Source organism: Plasmodium knowlesi (assembly GCF_000006355.2).
Source record: "Plasmodium knowlesi strain H genome assembly, chromosome: 5".
In the NCBI taxonomy this organism is placed as follows: Eukaryota; Apicomplexa; class Aconoidasida; order Haemosporida; family Plasmodiidae; genus Plasmodium; species Plasmodium knowlesi.
Window position 1 is genome coordinate 168797 of NC_011906.2, and position 21504 is coordinate 190300.

Here is a 21504-nt window from a genome sequence, read left to right on the forward strand (position 1 = left end):
CATTCGGTGAAAATTAGTTTCTTCATAATATGTACTGGTATTAAAATAACTACATATATGTGTGTCTCTTCCTCTTTACTTTTCCTCAATATGGAGATATTATTTCTTCCCGAGCCACTGAAGGGGAAGGGGGGAGAAAATAAAAAAGCAATTTCGGTGGGCATGAATGGGACGGTGGCACGAAAATGGCCGTTACGGTTTTGCCTGCGTCAGGTACGCGACATGCATTTTGTTTCTTTTCCTTTTCCTTTTCTTCTTTTTTTTTTTTTTTTTTTCTTTGCCCACCGCCAGAAAATCTTCCAAGTCGATAGCGCCGTCTTTGTTAAAATCCATCGCGTCGAATAGCTTCTGTGAGTCTGTGTGTGTGACGCATGTGAACTCCTTGTCTTTGAGCATTTGCATGAGCTTCGTCAGGGGGATGACCTGTTTGTTCTCTTCCTTTTCGGTGACTGCGTGTAGGGTGCAAAAAAAAAAAAAAAAAGGTGATTATTCGCAGAGGTGGATGGCAGCGCATGCAAAGGTGGGTGGTTGTCGGGTAAGCTCCTCGACCCAACCCAGTGGTCCCCTTACTGGCATATTTCTGGAACTCCAATTCGATGTCTATTTTACTAAAACCCTGGAAAAAATTTTTAAAGTGCTGAGTATCAATATCGATGACGGCTTGTATGAATTCCCCAAAGTCAATGAGGTTATTCTGATCCATATCGTAGTTTTGAAATAAATTATATTTTTCCAGACTCCAATCACTCTTTTGCAAATCTGCATGTGAAATGAAATTGTCGTTGTCTCTGTCCATTTTGTTGAAGGCTTCTCTCCAGATAGCCAAGTCTTTGTCATCGTATTCGTTTAGGATTGGGAACTGTTCTCTCCATTCATTAATCTTCGAATCCTGTATTTTCTTCTTCGTGCTTTCTGCCCAATACCTTGTTAGATGTTTTTTCTCCATGCGAAAGGAACCACTGGACGCTTGGCCTATCAAGTCCGCACCCTCCTTTCCATACCCCTTCTCCAAACAGGAGAAGTTCCTCCTTGTGAATAACTTTCCTAAAACGTTCCTCCATGCCCCTTCCCTAGGTGTCCATACACGTAGCACCTTCTGTAGACCACTTTGCATGGTCCACTGTGGAGGTTCTCTCTTTGAAGGGGAGGGGGGGAGAACTCACTAGTCAAGGGTTCAGGGAAGGTGTGCTAAACTGCTTCCAATTTTTTTCAGTGGATGAGTCCTTTCGGGGATATTCTTGCTCCTCTTTTTTTTTTTTTTTTTTTTTTTTTTAGCTACGTTAATCCTTTGGTGGTTGCACTTTTCCACGTGGTGATACTGGTCGATACACTTACCAGCACCTGATCGGTGAGAAGTTACTCTGGGGAAAGGAACGAAAAGAAGAGGGGAAAAAAAAACGAACGCGGGGAAATGTAACTCCGCAGGGAAATCCAACTACATCTACCGCGCAACTAATCCTGTTAGTTCCATATATATATTTATATATATATATATTTTTTTTAGCTCCTGTGGGGCGTTACCCGCTTGGTGTTAACACCCTTTCACCCCCCCCTATTTGCACTGTACTGAGCTACTACCACCGCGAATAGCTAGAAAAAAAAAAAAAAAAAAAAAAAAAAAAGGGAACCCCGCATGTTGGCACTTCTTTCAAATGATTAATACTTTCTGGAACGGAAAGAAGCAGAGATGTGAATGCGGGAAGGAATAATTACCGTGGAGCTTCTCAAATTCTTGGGTGTGTAGTCTGGTTTACATGGCATTCGTGGCTATGTTCATTCGTACGCTTTGCGGGCATCATGCGGGAGCTCAACTGGATAGGTGGAGTGACCAGTCAACCCCACCTATTTCCGCGAGCAGATACATACTTGTGTGTAGAGAGACAGAGGGTGAGGGTCTTGCACATAGAGGGGTATTGCCGTTGGGGTAGCCTTGGGGACTCACCCGTAACCTACGGTTTATACCCCCTCCGTATCACTCAACAGAGAAAGGGGAGTAATCGCCGAAGTGAAATGACAACGTAGTAGATGTAACTTTGACCCTTCCCCATTTTTTTTTTTTTTTTTTTTTCTTTTTTCCTCCCTAAACCTAAAGCCACCTTTCTATAAACACGCAAATGCAAGCGATGGCATACACACATGTCTCTTCACAACGTTCCTGTAATTAAAGATCGCATTGAGTTCATTCTCCTCTTCACCATCCGCCCATTTGGCTTAACCCACCGAATAGCCGTACACATGTATTGCTTGTTCAGGTAAAGTGAAAGGAAGCTATGTATCCTCTCACTTGTTCTCACAAGGTATGTATGTGGGCGTGCATGTGGGGGAAGGACTCCTCCATGTGGATTCACCATGCGAAGAAATTAAACTGTGCACTCGGACGGAGGGAAAGTTAACATATGTGTTAAGTTACGTGTCATCGTTCCTAGTCATACGCTCCTATATGTGCGCGGAGGTTCTTCTGTTTTACTTTCCCCTTTTTTCTAAATGGACATACATTGGAAGAGAAAAAAGAAAGTTAGGAGACGGGACAAAAGATGTGTGCAAAAGAAGAAAAGAAAAAAGGGGAACGCTACAGAACATGTAGAAGTGACGTTATGGTTTTTCTTTTTTTTTTTTTTTTTTTTTCACCTGAACGGTTCATACAGCTAGCTATTCATTTATTATTTTTTTTATTTTTTTTTTTTTGGAGAAAGGGTCTCCATCCCGTGGGGGGGAAGATTATCAAAGGTTCCACTGAGGAGTTTGTCCTGTTTACTTACCATGTCCGCCTTTCCTTTGCATTTGTGTTGGACACTTTCTCTGTCCCCTGTAACACCAACCGTAAATTACCCACCTTCGTGAAAGACGCGCTCACATGGGGAGAGCGGGCCTGCGCACACTTGTCCTTTTCCTTCTTCTTAAGCTGGGCGTGTTTCGCACGACTGACGATGGACAACCACCGGGGGAACCCAACACCTACTCCCTCCATTTTAACAATGTCGCAAGGAAAAAGAAAAAAAAAAAAAAAATGCAACAAAACGCGGCGAAAAGCAACTCAGTTGTTGTGAAATATAATATTCCTCTCCCCTGTGTTACCCTTCGCTTATCACTTCATGACGGTGCTCGTTTTTTCCCCCCATCTACATCACAGAAGCAAAGATACGTAGTTCGCAGGGACGCGGGGTCTCCCTACAGAAGTTTCTTCCTTTACGTCGAGGAGGTTCACAAGACATCTGTCGTTTACCCCCTCAGATATGTTAATGTGAGTTTGTTGTGAAATAGCAATCGCGCAGAGGGGCCCACACCAAAGGGTTGCCACTTGCATGAACATCGCCATGTCAAAACCATGCTAACCGTGATAACTACCTCCCCCCTAAAGGACTTCCCTATTAAATATTTGGAGCAAATTTTCCCGTACACGAGGAGGGAAATAAAGAGACAAAATTTAAAGCATTTTTGTGAAGAAAAAAAAAAGCTCCATGAAAATGTGGAGGGTGGAGGGATTTGCTTCTGCTGTTACTGCAGTCCCCACCCTGTCTTTCCTCTCTACTCGTACTTAAAGTACAAAAGACAGAAGATCCTTTGCCACAGGAGGGGTAGGCTCACTAGGGATGCAGTGACGACACATAGTAGCTTTCTCTTCCCCTTCACCACATTCATTTCCTCTTTCTCCGCACTCTCTTAATTTGTTGTTCCAATATTGCCCCCACCCCCTCAGTGGCCGATGGGGAGGAGACAGTCATTCTAACTCTGAAATGCTTAAAGAAGGGCAAAAGAAAGTATCACGCCTTTTTCGTGCAGAGGAGTTCAATCTCCTTCATGCTTAAAGTTACTTTGCAGGAGTTTAGTAAGTACATCAAGCGGGCCACAAACGTGTCTATGAAGACGCCCTCTGTTTCTCTTTGTTAGTCTCCCCCCACACACTCACACACACCCCTCCTACCGTGTCATTTTTCTTCTTCTGTGCAGACCTGAACGACGAGTTTTTCCTAAGTAGAAATGTAAATCACACTGTTGTGTAGGAGTCGCACATGGGAGAAAAAAAAAAAAAAAAAAAAAAAAAAAAAAAAAAAATACATGTTTCCTTTTCCCTGCACAGGACAAGTCGGCACTGGAAAGAAGAACCTACCTACTGGACCCCTTGAATAGTGAAATTGATGACGGTGCGGATGAGGCAAGAGAACAACAGAGAGCAAAATGTAGCGAGACCATCGCAGTGTGGTGGTAGAGAGCAATAGATGAATGTTTTCTCATTTTGCCACCAGAAAACAGAACACCAACTTCTGCCCCTCCCTTTAGAGGTATTCAATGTGCGACTGAAGATTCTGGCGGAGAGAACGCACCGGGTATGTGTTCCATCGGGGTAGTACTAATCAAAGCAGAAGGAGACACGTATTCCACACCTTTTCTCAAACTGACGGATAAATCGTACCTCTTCACCCTCAGGGGGATTCAATTGAGGGGCACTATCTTTTCCTTGATTCGGATGTGTTTAAAAGGACGGTAAAAAGAATAAATAAAATAGTAAAATAATAAAATAATAAAATAGTAAAATAATAAAATAGTAAAATAATAAAATAGTAAAATAGTAAAATAATAATAGTAATAATAGTAAAATAATAAAATAATAATAGTAATAATAGTAATAATAGTAATAATAGTAATAATAGTAATAAAAATGAAGTACATCCTTTACGAATGGATGGACATGCTGAATTGAGACACCCCTTGATGTTAGCACTCGACGCCACGTTACTTTTTATCCGACCTCTTACTCTCAACGTGATTGTACCGTTTGCAGATAGAGTTGGATGATTCCTTCACAGGTTTTTTTTTTTTTTTTTTTTTTTTTTTTTTTTTTTTTTTTTTTTGCTTGTGTGTGTCTGGATATCCCTTGAACATTGTCACATGGGGGGGGTAAACGCGCGTCTACCCCCACACACACTTGGCCGTTACTTCTTCATCACTTCGTTACGTTGCCCCCTCCCACTTTCGGCGCAGATGAGCAGGTGCTGGAGAATGGCCTCATCCTTAGCGGGGACTACGTGGACGAGAAGGGCACCGAGTGCAACAAAATCACAGCGTACCCAAATGTGTGGAGAGCGAAAAGGGGTTTCTGCAAGTATGCGAAGGACCATTGCATGAAGGGGCAGATTGGCCAGTTTATCAATTTGGAGGGAAAGTTGGACGTGAAGAAGCAGCTTGGGTATAACTACTCGTTTTTCATGGGGAAGAAGACACGTTCGGGGGGGCATGCCATTGGCGGTTGGAGTAGTGGTGAGGGTGAGGGTGACGGGGAGGATCCCGCAAGTAATTCGGACAACGCAAGTAATTCGGACAACGCAAGTGATGCGGCCAACGCAAGTGATGCGAACTACATTAATGTGGGTATCACCCCGCGGGACCTGGAAGAGGAGTACTACATAAGTCTACATAAACGCTCACACAACTTTGCGGAAATAACATCTCACAACGGGGAGGGGTTGCAAATAACGTACGAAGAAGACGCCCCCGGAGAGTCAGTCTCCCTTGTACATATGTTGAGCGACTGCTACAACTTTAATAACCAAATCAATGCGTCTTGTTCGGTGTACATAAGCATATGGAATGCAGAGAACGTGAAGAAGGAAGTAAACGTTTCGATTAAATGTTCGAAGAGGATCGTGTCTGATGAGACTACACTCAGGAGAACAGTTGTATTGGCGGAGAAGGGGGAGAGCACTCTTGTGCTGAAGTTTAAACCTATTGCAGATTTGCTCCTCACCCCATGTAGGGTACTGGTGCACTGTCAGAAGGGTGCAGCCGAACCGCAGGAGCAGAAGGGGAATATCCGGGGGGAGTCTCCCCCGAGCGGCAAGGCGGAAGGTGGTAACACAGGTGGTAATAAGGGTGGTAATGGAGACAACCCAGGAGAAGTTCCAACGAACGAGCAGTACTTCAAGTTCTCCATGGAGGGCCGGGTTGAAAAGGAAGAAACAAGAGAGAGGGTTATTTGGGATAGCCCCCTCGAATTTAAGAACGTTCCTTTGGATATTATCGAAATACATAAAAAGAGACTTGAGCTTTTAGGAGATGAAGTTGATGGTTCATCCGGAGGAGGAGTTCTGATGGAGTACACAAGGAGGGTTGCAAAATACTTTATGGATTGTCGAACAGGTGTGAAGGTTTTTTTTCTCCTCCTCTGTATCATCCTTTTAGTTATCTTTATCCTTCCTAGCGTGCACCCACTCAATGGGTTCCTCCTTAAGAGGCAGTGGTTCTACACAATGAGGAAGGCTCGAATAATTACCATTTGGATGATAGAAGACTCGTGTCGATTTGTTTGTCGTATAGGAAGACGCACCATTAAAGGGGTTAGGTTTGTGTTCGTGAAAGTATACAGGGTTGTTTTCAGGAGGAGGCGTAGGAAAAGGAAAGAGAAAGAGCTCATAGGCGATTCCTACATACACAAACAGACCAGAAGGAGAAAAAGGGAGGAGAAAAAAAGAAATAAAAAAATAAAGGAGGAAAAGTTGAAAAGGGAAGAGGAGGAACTGAGGAGAAGAAGGCACAAAAGGTTGATGCTCCACGAGGCGCAATATAAGGGTGAGCATCGACACGGGAATCGAATTGAGGGAGACCACCACAGGAGGAAAGGCCAATCCAAGAGGGGGCATTCTTCCTCCGAATCGTCTGCTTCTTCCTCCACCACCCCCTACCTCGACAGAAGCAACGACTCCCGTTGCCCCAAGCCCAACGTAGAACGGGAGGAGAAGAAACACAGAACAAGACATACAGACAAAAGGGGCGAAGGGAAAAAGACACAGAAGGTAGTTGCTTCGCCCAGTAGTGAACAGAAGGAGAAACTTCACCAGGTGTGTGCAAAGGAGCAGCGATCCGATAAGGTATAACATTAAGAAGGTGCTGGTAGAAAAGCAGTTATTATTTCCTCACCAGAAGATGTTATAGCATGGAACGTGGGGGAATGCATCTCTATACAGATGAAGCAGACTCCTTCTTCTGGTACGTTGTGTCATTAGGGAGAAAATGGCTAAACCATAAGTGGACTGCATGGCGCAGTGTTCGGGTGAATACATCGTGAATGGAGGAAAAGGAGTTGACCTTCCGTTCTTCACCAATCATCATGTATTCACCTGAACACTACGCCATGCAATGCATAACTGCTCATTCCCTTTTTTTTTTTTTTTTTTTTTTTTTTTTCTGCACGATATCACTGCGTTGCCTCGCCCGTTTGACGTGTCTACACGGAGCGACACCCTTGTTAAGTGCCCACGTACAACACGCATGTGTATGCACGAACATGTGCTTACCTTTTCGTGGGAAGGATTTATCCCTTCCCCTCGGCGCGAGGCTGTGCAGAGTGGCTCGCTTACTTTCTGTTGTCTGGAGGAGCAGAGAAAACTGCGGTCGTTCGAAATAACTGGTGACGCAATACACACGCAAGGGGTGGAAGGCAGATAACCAAACTTGCAAAAAAAAAAAAAAAAAAAATATATATATATATGTATATATATAGCTATTTTTTTTTTGCATGAACGGTTCAGGTGAAAAGAATATTCCAAATAGCGTCAAAGAAAAAAAAAAAATATGAACAAAAAAAAAAAAAAAAAAAAAAAAAAAAAAAAAAAAATACATATAATATATATGTATACATGAAAATAATGGTAAACGCCTCTATGCGGAAAGGTTCCCATTTTTACTCCAAGGAAAAACTTCGTGTGGACGTGACCCCCGCAGGACAATCCGATTGGTCGTGTGAAGGCAGGGGGTTACGAGTGGGGTCCCCGTGCAACGGGTGATGGTTTGCAGAAATTGTTTCATCGTAACATATTGCCCCCATACATACACCCCAGCGTTCTGTCAGCCTTGTCCACTCCGTTTTTTTCCACTGAGGAACTGTCCGTACTGCTCATCAAAAGAGCAAAAAAAACATGGGCGGGTATCTCTCCAAAAACCTGGAGGAGTGTCTGCGCAATGAGAAGAGGAACCTGAATAAGTCGATCAGGGAGTTGGAGAGGGAGATATTTAAGCTAACAAAAGAACAGAACAGGATAGAAAAAGACATTAAAATAAATTCCAGAAAAAATGAGAACATCTCTATTGTGAGAACACTTGCAAAGGATTACATCAGCATTAAGAAAACAATTACGAAATACAACAAACTGAAATCACATTTATTTTCAATGAAGATAAAGCTACAGAGTGTTAAGTCATCGGAACAACTTGGGCGGAGTATCACCGAGATTAACGGAATTATTAAAAGAGTGAATGGGTACTTAAAGGTAACCTCCTTGAATAAATCTATTAATGAATATCAGAAGGAAAACAACGAGGTGTCCTTGAAGGAAGAAATGCTAGATGATTTGTTTGAAACATTTGATTATGATTCAGAAATGGTTGCGGAGGAAGATGAACTTGTTACAAAAGTTCTGGAAGGCATGGGGATCCAGATGAATGCCAAGTTAGATGACATTCCTTCTCCCGGCGAACTTCCCAAGGTACACGTTAACCACATCAACCATGTTGATGTCTCCGACCTGGAGGCACGCCTCAATAACCTACGCCTGGGAAAGCCATAAGGGGGGGGCGAGGGGACCAATCCCCCTCCTCACCCCGGAAGAGAAAGGCACTGGATCTTATGGAGGAGGCAAGGAAGTTCGTGTGTCTTTTTTGACCTAGTTAAAGTGGACGACTTGCTATCCCCTTGATCACTTCATTACATGTCAGAAACGTAAATTGCAAAACTTCGTGTCCGCACTTTTGGGTGCGGATTCAGCACACCTGCGTAGTGTGAATTTTTTTTTTCTCCACCTCGAGGTGGTGCCTTTTTATGTACTTGACGATCTCTCCAACGACGTCCTCCACGGGGGGCAGAGCTCCTATTCCTTTGAAGGGAGAAAAAGGAGTGCGCGGTAAATGGATTCGCGGTAAATGGATTCACCGTAAATGGATTCGCAGTAAATGAATTCGCGGTAGATGGATTCGCGGTAGATGGATGCGTTGCGCACTCCTTACCGTAGTCTCCGCAAGCGAGGAGCTTCTCCACTGGCTCCACGACCTGCACGCCCCAGGACATTATCCGCTTCATCTGCTCTCGCGTCACGGGATGCTCGTACATGTGCGTGTTCATACAGGGGAATACGAGCATTGGCTTCTTGAAATCCCAGCACCGGCAGATGCAGGTCTGTTGGGGTGATCAATGAGAAAGCGGTTACGAATAGAAGGGGGTGATGGATCAAAACGATGGTCAATCAAAAGAAGAATAAGTCATCGGGTCGAGCGGCTATTGGCTGGCGCCGCTGCACATTGTTCTTATACGCACCAGGAGGTTGGGGCAAGCCCCGGAAGACACAGACGCCAGTGTGTTTGCATCCATCGGGCAAATGACGAAGAGATCGGCCCACTTCCTCAGCTCGACATGCAAAATATCATCCCCCATCTTTTGCCATGCCCACTCGTCCTTATCCAAAAGAACCTTTTCATCAAAGTCTAGTGGTTTCAGAAAATTGTCATATGCCAGAGTGGTCGCCACGTATTTTATTTCCACGTCCAGGTTGCTCTCGGCGCACCTTTCCTTTATACGTTTTTTCACTTCACCAAGTTTGATGGCGGCGACACTTGCACTAACACCAATGAGGAGGTTCATTGGATTAGCGGAGGTAGTTAAAGTTGTGTTCCGCTTTTCTGTCCCTACCTTTCTTCTTTTTGTTCTGTACTGTTCTGTACTGTTCTGTACTGTTCTCTACGTGCCCTTGTTGGTCGTTCCTTTATTGGTCACTCTCATATGCACTTATACCTCCCCTATCTTTAGTCGTTACGAAAAAATGGTGAATATCCACTTAGGAACCTTAATTCCCGCAAATATGAAGGAGGAATATAGTGTGGCACCTTTTTTTTCGCCTAGATTTACTCAATCGTGCCTGCGCCTATAAAAAAAAACCGATTAAAATAATCTTTGTAGGGCGTTCGTGTTCTCTTTTAATTTACGGGAAACTACCCCGAGATGTGAATTTGCCCCCCTGTTGGTAGAAGCGCTTTAAGTATACCCCGACTTGACAACTCCGTTGGAAAAAAAAAAAAAAAAAAAAAAAAAAAAAGAGAAAAAAATGCGCAGAAGCGTAAGAAAGAGGAGAAATAATTTTCCTTTTCTTATCATGTATGGTTATGTCCCTGTGAGCATGTTGGAGGGTCTCTTCGTGCGACTGCGAAGGAGTATCGACGTGGTGGTTCCTTGCGAATCTCCTTCGGAGGAAAAATAAAAATTTAAGGCAACCCTTCAACTGACATATATATAAATATATATATATATATATATATAGATGAACTTTTTTTTTTTTTATTTAAAGGCCTCCAGCCCATTAAACCACCCCGTGATTTCATTTTCCCGACAAGGTTATGATAAGGTCAAGGGGGCAACAACGAAGGAAGAGAATTCTGCTTCGCGTCTCTTCTTCGGTTAGATAAATGCAACCGGGGATCTGACTCGTTAGGCGAAGTGGACAAGTGATTACGCGGCCAAGTGATTACGCAGCCAAGTAACGAAGTGGAGAGCGCGCGCACAGGAAAGCCTTTCCCTTCCCCGCATCGACTCACCCTACATAACACGTCGTTGTCAAAATGAATGAAAAACTGGACGTGGATGAGGAGGCATACGACATGCTATTCAGCCCGGTGACACCGTGGCCTTGCCTATCCTTCGACTTCATTTTGAGCAAACCTGCTGGAGCCCACCCCTCGGTAGGAGATGCCAAGAAGAAGGGTTTTTTTTCCCCCTTGACGTACCCACTCCAGGTAACTTGTGTAGCAGGGAGCCAAGCTGCAAAGAAGAGTCAAAATGAAATCTACCTCCTCAGGTGGGATAACCTGAACAAATTAAAGGATGGAGATGATAGCGACGATGATAGTGACGATGATAGTGACGACAGCAATGATGACAACAACAACGATGATAAGAATGATGATGGCGATAATGATAAGGGTGGTAGTGGCGGGCCCGCGCCAGGCAACTCGTTGGGGGAGAAACGACAAAAAGGTAAAGGAAACTCAAAGGAAGTGGACAGTCTGTGTGTAGAGAGTAAGAAGGAACAAGTCGTTTGTAAAGCGATCCAACACCCATACGGAGGATTAAACAGAATAAAGACATGCAAAAAAATAAACTCTCTTATTGCAACCTGGTGTGAAGACAGTAAGGTATATATCTATGAATTATCGGAAGAGATAAAACATTTAGATGAGCGTCCATACAATGAAGAAGTTGTGAAAAAGGCACTGCATGTGTTTGATGGCCACACCAGTGAAGGGTTCAGTTTGGATTGGAACCCCGTTTACGCGGCCAAACTGTTAAGTGGAGATAATGATGGAAACCTCTTTCTGTGGTTGCCCGATAATAGTGATAAATGGACATATGAACGGTGCACTATGGAGGTTCCCACTAACCAGAGCAAGGACAAGAATGGAGGAAAAGGAAAAGGAAGAAAGAAACACAGTATCGAAGATATTCAGTGGAGCAAAGGAGGAAATGGATTCGGACATGTATTTGCCATGTGTTCCTCAGACAAAAGTGTAAGTATAATAGATACACGCGATTTAAAGAATCAAAACAAAACAGACGGAAGGAATAACACACATATACAAATACCAGATGCCCATTCATCAGATGTTAATGTCATTTCGTGGAATGAACATGTCAATTTTTTGATAGCCTCAGGAGGGGATGATTCTCTTGTAAAAATATGGGATATAAGAAACGTTTCCAATTCTGTAGGTGCATTAAAATTTCACAGAAAATCCATTTCTGCAGTTTCCTGGGATCATAGTGATACTTATGTGATTTTGGCTTCAAGTTTGGATGACTGCATTTCCATTTGGGATCTCTCCGTTGAGACAGAGTCCTTAGAGTTTGGTCTGTCGAAGTATCCTGATCAACTTTTGTTCGAACATCAAAATCAAAAGTTCATCACAGATGCCAAGTTCCACCCCCTCCACCCAGGAGTCGTCGTCTCTACGTCCAGTGACAACTTTAACATTTTTAAGCCTTGCAATGTGTAGCTTTGTCGGGCATGGTCCGCCTTACATTTTAGCATACCTTTTGAACTTACATCTTTTGAACTTACATCTTTTGAACTTACATTATTTGAACTTACATCTTTTGAACTTACATCTTTTGAACTTACATCTTTTGAACTTACATTATTTGAACTTACATTTTTTTAACCCATTTTTTGACCCATTTTTTGAACCCATTTTTTGACCCATTTTTTGAACCCATTTTTTGACCCATTTTTTGAACTTACATTATTTGAACCTACCTTTTTTGAACCTACATTTTTTGAACCTACATTTTTTGAACCTACATTTTTTGAACCTACATTTTTTGAACCTACCTTTTTTGAACCTACCTTTTTTGAACCTGTATTTTACCTTAACGTTGAGTCTACTTTCCGACACGCAGCCAATGGCGCCGACGACGTGGAAAAGTTTTGGCCAAACAATGACCTCCTCGCAGATGCTTCACGCATGCTTAGTGGCACAACAAACGGGTTCACACGATGCACGGTTAAGTGAAGCAACGAGCGTAGGTAAGACGCCTCATCAGTTGGAAGGAGAGTCAAAGGGGTCGTTACATGCATGCAGAAATTCTCATATAGCTACGTATAAATGAGCAAAGCGCGTAAAACAAGGGAGGCATCTTCCCGTGTAGAGGTGATTCAGGCAGTCTATCCGATGAACATTTCGATCTACCTCAGTGCGTGCGAACCTGGGCGATGGCCTTGAAGGCTGTATCCAGAACCTCGCTGATGGTGGGGTGCGAGTGCACCATGTGAGCCAAATCGATAACGGACAACTTCAAGTTCAAGGCTAACACACCCTCATGAATTAGAATAGAAGCGTAACTTCCAACGATGAACAATCCAAGAATCTCTTTGCTCTCCTTTAGATAAACTATTTTTACCATACCACTTGTATTGTCAACAGTATTATACTTTCCTTTGTTGTATGAATTATTTTTCGAGCGTTCTGGAAAGGTAATGTCGTTATTTTCACAGAGCACTTTAGAGTTCGCCTTGTAAAATGAAATCTCTGTACCGATGTTCTCGGGGGGGTATAACTTCTTGGCTTCCTTTTCTGTCAATCCCACGAAAGCCAATTCAGGGGTGGTATAACACACCGAGGGAATATTCCTGTAGATGATAGGTTTACTAGCCCAATCGTTGTGAGAGGCGATTGAATGGACAGTGTTGTTGTGTGTCTCTTTCCCATTGGATATTATCCAATCGACCACCTTCAATGCTTGGTGCGATGCTGTGTGTGCCAACATTTGCTTTCCATTGGCATCACCTATGCAGAATATATTGTCGTACACCCCCTGGTCTTTTCTCTCTACTCTCAGGTGTTCGTCCACCGACACGAATCCTCTATTCATCTGTATTTGCAAGTCGTCGAGACCCATGTTATTCGTGTTCGGTTTTCTCCCGGTGGCGACAAGGCAACTGTCCACGCGCGTTTCCTTGATTTTATTATTCCTTTGAATTGGTTTATCCTCTTCCGCATCGTTTCTCTCACTGTGCCCGATGATGACTGGCTGATTTCCCTTTCCCGCTCGCACGTACTCAATGCACGTATTCAGGTGCACACGCATCGGTTTCGACTTAATAAAGACGCGCTCGAAGTAGGTCGCCACGTCTGCATCGAGCAAAGGTAACAATTGAGGAGAGTAATCAAAGGAAACGACTTCTGAACCCAGGGCTGTGTATATGTCTGTGAATTCAATTCCTATTATTCCCATGCCAACTATTCCCATGTACTTTTGCAGTCCTTCCAACTTCACTGCTTGATCACTAGTAAAAACTGTTTTTTCATCCACTTCGATGTTGTCTGGTATATTTGGAGTAGACCCTGTCGCGATAATTATATTTTTTACTTGGTATTCCTTTCCACTTTTCTCCCCTTTAATAATATTTTTTTCTACTATATGACCACGTTCATAAATTACCTGCACATGTTCAGAATTTTTGCAGAATTTTTTTTTTTTTAATCCGTTTTCAATTCCTCCCTTTAATTTGTTTATAACGCTTTGTGTGTACTCCTTTAATTTTCCGATGTCTATTTGAACAGTATCAGCTAGCAACTGGTTTCTTTCCACTGGATCTTCCTTTCCACTTTTTCTGAATGCATTAGTGTAAATACCATATGTATACAGCTTGGCTAAATTTTTTAATTCTCTGTACTTACCCGTTGCATATAGCAGTGACTTGCTCGGAATACATCCCACGTTAACGCAGGTTCCTCCTATGCTATCCTTATCTCCCGTGAAAATTATAACTTTCAATCCTCTCTCCATTGCGTTAATTGCCGCGGCGTGTCCACCAACTCCGCACCCGAGAATTCCGACATCGTATTGTTCTATGGACGGTTTCATTGGTTGTTCCTTTCCACTTCCATTCGCTCTGAGCGATTTGCACCCTTCCACTTGGTTCGCAGTTTGTCGTGTCGAACTGCTCATACCGCTTCTCATACCGTTTCTCATGCCTTTTCTCATACCGTTTCTCATACCGTTTCTCATACCGTTGCACCTGATAAACATGTTGCTTCTTATTTTTCCCCCGCGGACAGAGCTCCCTTTTTCATGTAACGAATGAAGTGTATGCCCACCCCTTGTGTGTTTCGCTATGCCATTTTGTGTGACCAGGAGGAGGAGCCAACCGATCCACATGTATGTACCTGCGCGTGCGCCCATTTGGTGCGGGTGGCAAAAAGGCGAACAGATTAAACAACGAAGAGGTGAACAGATGAACAGATGGAGCAGAAGGAAGGTGTGCGGGTCGAAGAAACCTTGTAGCTACCAGATAAATGGGTTAAGGGAACATAATACAGATTCCTCACCGTGGAAATGTGGACTCCACACACGGGGTTTCCACACTTGAGCATGCACGTTGTGTTGCAACAGGGACATGGTCCAAAGGATAAAAAAAAAAAAATTGCTCTATAAATGCAATGTTGGCAGAATACCCCCACAGGAGATATAAAGTAATGATCTCTTTAACTATTTGATTGGCTAATGAAAAGTGGAAATGGAGGAAATGTCGTTTGGGGGGGGGAGAATACACTTGGGAGGTGCGCTCCACGATGCTTCTCGTTGTGCCTTTTTTTTTTTTTTTTTTTTTTTTTAAATCAAGAACAGTGCGTTGTAGAAGAGTGCGCAGAAATTGCATGCGAGTGGGTCAACAGAGGAATTATCAAACGATCTGAAATCATAGCCACTTGGTGGTGTAACCCACACTTCATCTCACCAGAACAGTTCCTTCTACAGTTTCCTTTACAGTTCCTTTTTTACTGCTCCCCTTATCATTTTTTTTTTGGGGGGTAAATTTTTCCAAGGGGATATGTTTTCACACTTCCCTTACGTACCATCGTTGTACTTAACTGGGGGGAGGTCCTCCCCCTCCCGATAAGAACAATTTCCAAACAAGCTACAGGCATAGACTGCGTTGGCAAGTGTTGATATGAATAAACAAGGAGGAAAGGGGATCCTGCATCGCGTGCACCACCCACATTGTTACAACATGTCTCTAGAACATGCCCCCTTCCATGTAAAAAAAAAAATATATATATATATATATATACACCCCAGGAACTCACGCGCTTCTTCCATGCGGGGGCGCAACTAACCCGAAGTGGACACGACCATGTTCGCGTGGTGGGATACATGGAGTGACATATGCCCCCTGTCTGTTTGGATGCATGTCGAATAGAGAAAAGGAGGAGTTTTGTTTTTATTTTACGTTTTCGTTTCCGTCCTGGAAGTATTTCCCCCCACCCCCGCTGCATGCCCGTCTGTGTGCGCAAAAGGGGGGTGGAGCTTCTGACAAGGATTCTTTGATAAGAATTTACCCCACACCATGTGGTAAAAAAAAAAAAAAAAGAAAAAAAAAAAGAAAAAAAAAAAGAAACACAAGGAAGAAGGAAGGAGGCGTAAGTTTACATTATGCTCCAATTGGTCAGCATCTTTGGAATGTATTACCGCAGTTATTCCTCTTTTTTTTTTTTTTTTTTTTTTTTTTTTTTTTTTTTTTTTTTTCCTTTTCCGTTTGGCGAACTCAACAGGCGGTACAATTCACGAAGGGCACCTGCAGAAGGGGGGGCCTGGTTCCTTGCAAATATACAGCCTTTAACCTCGCATGGCAGTTGAGTCAATGATAATTTTGTTGTCCCGAGGTGACTGTTACTACTACATGCATGAATGATACTTAGTTTTATTTTTTTCCTTTTTTTTTTTTTCTTTTTTTTTTTTTTTTTTTTGCTTTAAGTCGGCTGGTGAGGGTAAGTACGCAGTCAATTTTTTGGCTACGTACACGCATGTCGTCTCTCTTACCCCCGAATTAGTATTTACCTGAATTAGGATGGGGATTCTTTAATAACGCTTCTTTTTCCCACTTGTGCATGTAGCATAGGTATTCGTGAGTGTGCCCCTGTGCACTCCTGTGCGTGTCGACCGATTTTGATGCATGCCAACAGAGAGTAGCGAGGCGGGAGAATCATGTAGAAGGTACCACATTGAAGATACTATAAAGGAAATAAGCTATTTGTGAGGTTACCAACCAGATCAGTTGCACAAACCGGAGAATTTTCCAGGGAAAACTGCTCGTGGAGGGAGAGCGACAAGTAGTATAAACATGCCATGCGTGATGGAGCAAATTTTTAACCATGTACTCAAGGAGCTATTTGTGCGAAGACGATGAGTGGGGGATGAACGGGGGGGGCGAAGTACCTTTTCATGCCAGAGGGAGAGAAGGAAAAGGAAATAAACTTACACGTGAAGAGGGTGAAGTTATCCGTGGTGAAGTTATTCGTGGTGAAGTTAGCCGGGGTGAAGTTAGCCGGGGGGAAGTTATCCGTGGTGAAGTGAATGGCGGAGATTTTTTTTGTGGCTATTTAGAAGGTACCCATGGGAAGGCGGCACAGTTGGATACCACTGGAAATGTATCTTCCGAATGTGAAGCCAAATTGGTAAGAGGCAATAGCAAAGAGAATCTTCCTCGGGGGGGAAATCACCACCACTCTAGGCGTTACGTTTCTGTACGACACACCTCTATCCAGGGTGGTACCTCAATGAGGTGTTCCACCGACAGGAATTCCTCAGGTAGCGCCCTGTGGTTCGACTCCAACGAGAGTGTTCCATCCCAGGGAGGAAGGAAAGGAAAGGAGAAACAGAAAGGAAAAGGGATTAACCAAGCAGTTGACAATGGACAACGTCTGAATCAGGTAGATGGAAAAATGAATTCATCCTTCGATCTGTGGGAGAGTAGCAACTCTTTGGATCACCCCAACGGAGAAGTGCAACATCTGGAAGAAGACCATCTACTCAGAAGGAAGACCAACCTGTACAATTACAAGTTTAGCGATGAAGGAGAAATTTTCAGCCAAGGAGGTACCTTTGGTGATCTCAGCCAGTGTAGCGAACCCCCCAGTGGGGAAATCAAAAGGAAGAAGGAGAATTCACATGTATGTATTAAACAGAAGTCGACGAAGGAAGTGTCCACAAGTGGAAGGAGAGGCCTCTCAAGTTCACATAGAAATGAAGGAAAGAAGATTCCCTCCACTGGAAATCTGCACCATAGTAATAGTAGCATGGGTACCCACGAAAGCGGAAATGCGAGAGGATCAGTAAGCTCACTGAGGAATCACGAGGTGGACCATCCCACAGAGGAGGAAAAAATAACGCAACCAAAAAAAGAAGGTGCGAGTGTTAAGGGTACGAATAGATTAATGAGGTCTATATCCACCACCTTATCGGAGCGGTCGGGGGATCCGAACAGACAGAGTGGCGTTATCATGAGCAGGACCAGGGGTGATGGTTTGGGTGGCACTCGAAGATCGATCGCCGGTGTCGATTCGAAGGGGGACTCAGTAAAGGTAAAGAGCAAAAGGAACAACAACAAGAATAGAAGTGAGAAGAACAATAAGAAGAGGAATAACAAGCTGGTGTCCTCGTCGGATGAGGGGGGAAATGTTCTGGACACGACGGAGATCAGCGAGGAGAGTAAATTTTTCCACGAGATTAAGGAGTACCTGAATTATAAGAACAGGATGGGAATGCTAGACGGGGAGGATGCCATTGACACGGTTAAAGCGGATAACACGATTGACGTGGTTCCCGTGGTTGATTCGGTTGATGTGGTTGATTCGGTTGATGTGGATGATCCATCGTCGGAGGTACCAACCCAGAGAGGAGACAATAACCCCCTCCAGTGGAACATGCAGTTGAGGCGATCCGAAGGTGTGGCCAAACGGATAAATGTCTCTAGGAAGAAGCAACTCACCAGGAGATCATTCCCATCCGAGGAAAACGCAATATCCAAAGAGGGTAGCTATAGTAGCAGTGGTGATGGAGTGCCAAAGTGCAGTGCAAGGGAGAAACACACCGACCTCGTCTCTCACGAAGGAAGTGGAGGAGTAAAGTTTGTCTCACAAAAAGTGGTGAACATGCATCAAAGGGAAGAGGAAGAAGGAGGTGGACACATCGCCAAAGAATGCATGGAAGGGAACGCGTGGGTGGCGTGCCCCTCCGAGGGATACACAAAGTTAACCCCAGGATTGGAAAAAAACGAACACGCCGAGGGGATGATGAACTTTTCGGAGGAGGAGAAGGAGAAGAAGATGCTGCACTCAGTGAATTATTTAGGAATCAAGGGAAAGGAACCAGTTGGAGGTGACCTTCCCCATGGTAGGATGGAGAAGAGCCACCCTTTGATCATTGATCTTGCATTGGCGGAGGAAACCGAGCGAAGTGAATGCAGGGAGGTAGCTGCAAGTACCCATGTCAGAGATGGAGATAAGCACTTCACAGAAATCAATGCGAATGACAAGCACCACGATGAAGAATTGGATAAGGTAAACAATAGTAGGTGCTACTCCCCGGAAGTAGACCTAATTAAAATGGAGAGCGTAACGGAGGAGTTGATGATGGAAGAGAGGAAGGACGACAGCACCCCAGATAGTCTCGACACACAAGAGATGGAGCAACACCCTCCTCGTACCGATGGATACACAAACAGTGTGAGGAACAACGGAGGCGAAGTCTCTTCCCATTCTGGAGGGGAAAACGGGCCGAGGATCAGATTCCCTTTTCCACATCGGGGGAGAAAATTTAAAGACATTTTCATTTCGTTCATTAGGAGGGGCGATGCGGGGAGGAATAACGAAGAGGTAACCAACCATGGTGATGTAACCAACCATGGTGATGTAACCAACCATGGTGATGTAACCAACCATGGTGATGTAACCAACCATGATGAGGTAACCAACCATGGTCAGGCAACCAATCATGATGAGCCAACCAACCATGGTGAGCCAACCAACCATGATGAGCCAACCAACCATGATGAGCCAACCAACCATGGTGAGGAGTCTAATGGAGAAGTACCCTTTAGGAGCGAAAATCGAAAGGATGAAACCCACACCGGAGAAACGAACGAGCTCTCCTTCGAAGCCAACTCAACCAACAGAAAAAAGCCCAACACACTATACAACAATTTTTTAGAAAGTTTGAAGCATCCCTCTTGTAGAAATGTGATAGACAAGGTAAGGACATTCATCCAGAAATTCCCCCAAAATGTTAGTAGAGATGTAGCAGCCAACAGAATCCATGAATTCATAAATGAGACGCAACCGATTCTACTAAATTGTGAAATCTACAAAAATGTAAACACATACCAGGCAAATGTGATAATTGAGGGATATGAAAAATTTTTACTACAGAAGTTGCACTGCTATGTATACAGAATGGATCCTAAGGACAAAGACGAAGACGAGAAAATATACACGAAAATTAATTGCCTGCAGTGGATAGAAATGAAACATTTGGAAATAGCCGAAGGAATTCAACTGGATAGACTGGAACAGGCACAAGCGGAACTTTTGCGCATACAAAAAATGAGGGCTCCAAACGATAAGCTCATTATGATACTTAACTGTTGTCGCGTTGTTACATCTGCCGTTTACGCGGCGAAGAAAAACTCAAGGCGAAAGCGGGGCGATCCAGTCGTTACGCAGGAAAACACCGAAACGACCTTTGAAAGTGATGCACTGGATTCGCAGCGTGACAAACCTGAACCAGACCTTGCGAATGCTGAACTGGATGAGGATGAGCTTCTACCCTGCGCAGATGAAGTACTCCCCGTGCTCATCTACGTTATCATCAAGACCAACCCACCAGAACTAATTTCAAACATTGCTTACATCCAAAGCTTCAGGCATCCAAACCATTTCGTGTCGGAAGAAGCCTACTCCTTCACTCAGTTCTGCAGTGGCGTGGAGTTCATTAAGGAACTTGGAAAGTCTACTTTCCTAAACATGCCCGAAGAGGAATACAGAAAAAAGGTGTCCCAAGCTGAGCAGTTTTACCTGGACGAAGTTAAGGAGAGCAACAAGAAGCTACAAGAAGCGGCGGGCAAGCTCACCAACTTCATCAAGCTCTCAAATGAGAAGAAATTGTGTGTAAACGTTATTAACAAAATAGAGGCTCTGCAGTTACGTTACGAACGGGAGGATACCTTCAATGCACTGACCGTTTCCAAGTTGGCCGACATTTTCGACGAGTACAAGCAGCTCGTGCAGCTGAAGAATGATATTTTGCGGGACATGCAGGAGCACGAGCAGGCCGTCAGTGCAGGTGACGCATGACTGCAGTTGGTGCGTCAATGCAGTTGACGCGGAGAAAAGCGCATTGGAGATATATTTATTCACCCCGTAGATCGCACACACTCAACTGGTCATCTCACCAATTTAGTAAGTATGACCACTCTTTCCGTTTGCACTTTGTGCTGATTTTTTTTTCTGTGTTTTTTTTTTTTTTTTTTTTTTTTTTGTGTGTGTGTGTGTGTGTATGTGTGTGCCTACCTTCGGTGATACTTAACTTGTTTCCACTATGGCAACGTTCCTTAAATGCCTTTCCCTCCGGATGGTTGAAGCGCTAACGTATATCAGGATGGCACAGATATAAGGTGATAGTAACTGGTTAGTAAATACGCTCTCCTATTCGTGTCATCCTGTGGTGCACTTCCAAACAATGCACATTGATGTGTTTGTCCCAACGTCACCTCCCTCAGAATTTATGTGGTGCTTTAATGGAAGGGGTTGTCGAATAGCGGCGTTCTGGGGGGAGGATAATTCACCAAATGGTGACAAGCGGTACATGAGGGCGATCTTCCATTTCGGTGGGTTTCCTCAATCACACGAATGGCAATACCAAACCATCGTGGATGAATGTACAAATAAAAGATACGTGTGACTCTCGCATAGGAGGTGCTTCAAAAGGGAAGGTAGACAAATTGCGAATGTTCCGCTCGCATAATAAACACCATCAACCATTTTTTCTACCAAGCAAAGGCGTCAGAAGAGGCCTACGGTGCTTCCATACCCATGTGTGGCACCCACCGTGGTCTGCTCCAGCATGTCGGTTTGTTGTAGTTGCCATGAAAAGGATTTGCCAAGTACCTCCTTTGTTAAAAGAAAATATTTTTAAAT

At 43.8% G+C, this 21504-nt stretch overlaps 7 protein-coding genes across 7 annotated transcripts; 4 read left to right on the top strand and 3 right to left on the bottom strand.

Moving 5' to 3' along the window:
- Positions 1-99: 99 nt before the first annotated feature.
- Positions 100-1114, bottom strand: PKNH_0504000 (uncharacterized protein; the record flags this gene model as incomplete). The annotated part of the gene is made up of 3 exons (XM_002258138.1): positions 100-117; positions 286-449; positions 571-1114. 3 exons carry the CDS (start codon positions 1112-1114, stop codon positions 100-102), a joined length of 726 nt encoding a protein of 241 aa, XP_002258174.1.
- Positions 1115-2854: 1740 nt separating this feature from the next.
- PKNH_0504100 (conserved Plasmodium protein, unknown function) lies at positions 2855-6869 on the top strand (the record flags this gene model as incomplete). Its single annotated transcript, XM_039113902.1, has 10 exons — positions 2855-2977; positions 3131-3241; positions 3359-3575; positions 3698-3826; positions 3949-3980; positions 4079-4142; positions 4279-4325; positions 4426-4482; positions 4781-4805; positions 4981-6869. The coding sequence occupies 10 exons, from the start codon at positions 2855-2857 to the stop codon at positions 6867-6869; spliced, it is 2694 nt and encodes an 897-aa protein (XP_038969513.1).
- A 1041-nt stretch (positions 6870-7910) lies between these two features.
- PKNH_0504200 (vacuolar protein sorting-associated protein 2, putative) lies at positions 7911-8558 on the top strand (the record flags this gene model as incomplete). Its single annotated transcript, XM_002258140.1, has 1 exon — positions 7911-8558. One exon carries the CDS (start codon positions 7911-7913, stop codon positions 8556-8558), a length of 648 nt encoding a protein of 215 aa, XP_002258176.1.
- Positions 8559-8751: 193 nt separating this feature from the next.
- On the bottom strand, positions 8752-9625 carry PKNH_0504300 (phosphopantothenoylcysteine decarboxylase, putative; the record flags this gene model as incomplete). The annotated part of the gene is made up of 3 exons (XM_002258141.1): positions 8752-8864; positions 8995-9163; positions 9302-9625. 3 exons carry the CDS (start codon positions 9623-9625, stop codon positions 8752-8754), a joined length of 606 nt encoding a protein of 201 aa, XP_002258177.1.
- A 971-nt stretch (positions 9626-10596) lies between these two features.
- PKNH_0504400 (ribosome assembly protein RRB1, putative) lies at positions 10597-12027 on the top strand (the record flags this gene model as incomplete). Its single annotated transcript, XM_002258142.1, has 1 exon — positions 10597-12027. The coding sequence occupies one exon, from the start codon at positions 10597-10599 to the stop codon at positions 12025-12027; it is 1431 nt and encodes a 476-aa protein (XP_002258178.1).
- Positions 12028-12721: 694 nt separating this feature from the next.
- On the bottom strand, positions 12722-14716 carry PKNH_0504500 (dihydrolipoyl dehydrogenase, apicoplast, putative; the record flags this gene model as incomplete). The annotated part of the gene is made up of 1 exon (XM_002258143.1): positions 12722-14716. One exon carries the CDS (start codon positions 14714-14716, stop codon positions 12722-12724), a length of 1995 nt encoding a protein of 664 aa, XP_002258179.1.
- A 1967-nt stretch (positions 14717-16683) lies between these two features.
- Positions 16684-20661, top strand: PKNH_0504600 (vacuolar protein sorting-associated protein 9, putative; the record flags this gene model as incomplete). The annotated part of the gene is made up of 1 exon (XM_002258144.1): positions 16684-20661. One exon carries the CDS (start codon positions 16684-16686, stop codon positions 20659-20661), a length of 3978 nt encoding a protein of 1325 aa, XP_002258180.1.
- Positions 20662-21504: the final 843 nt, after the last annotated feature.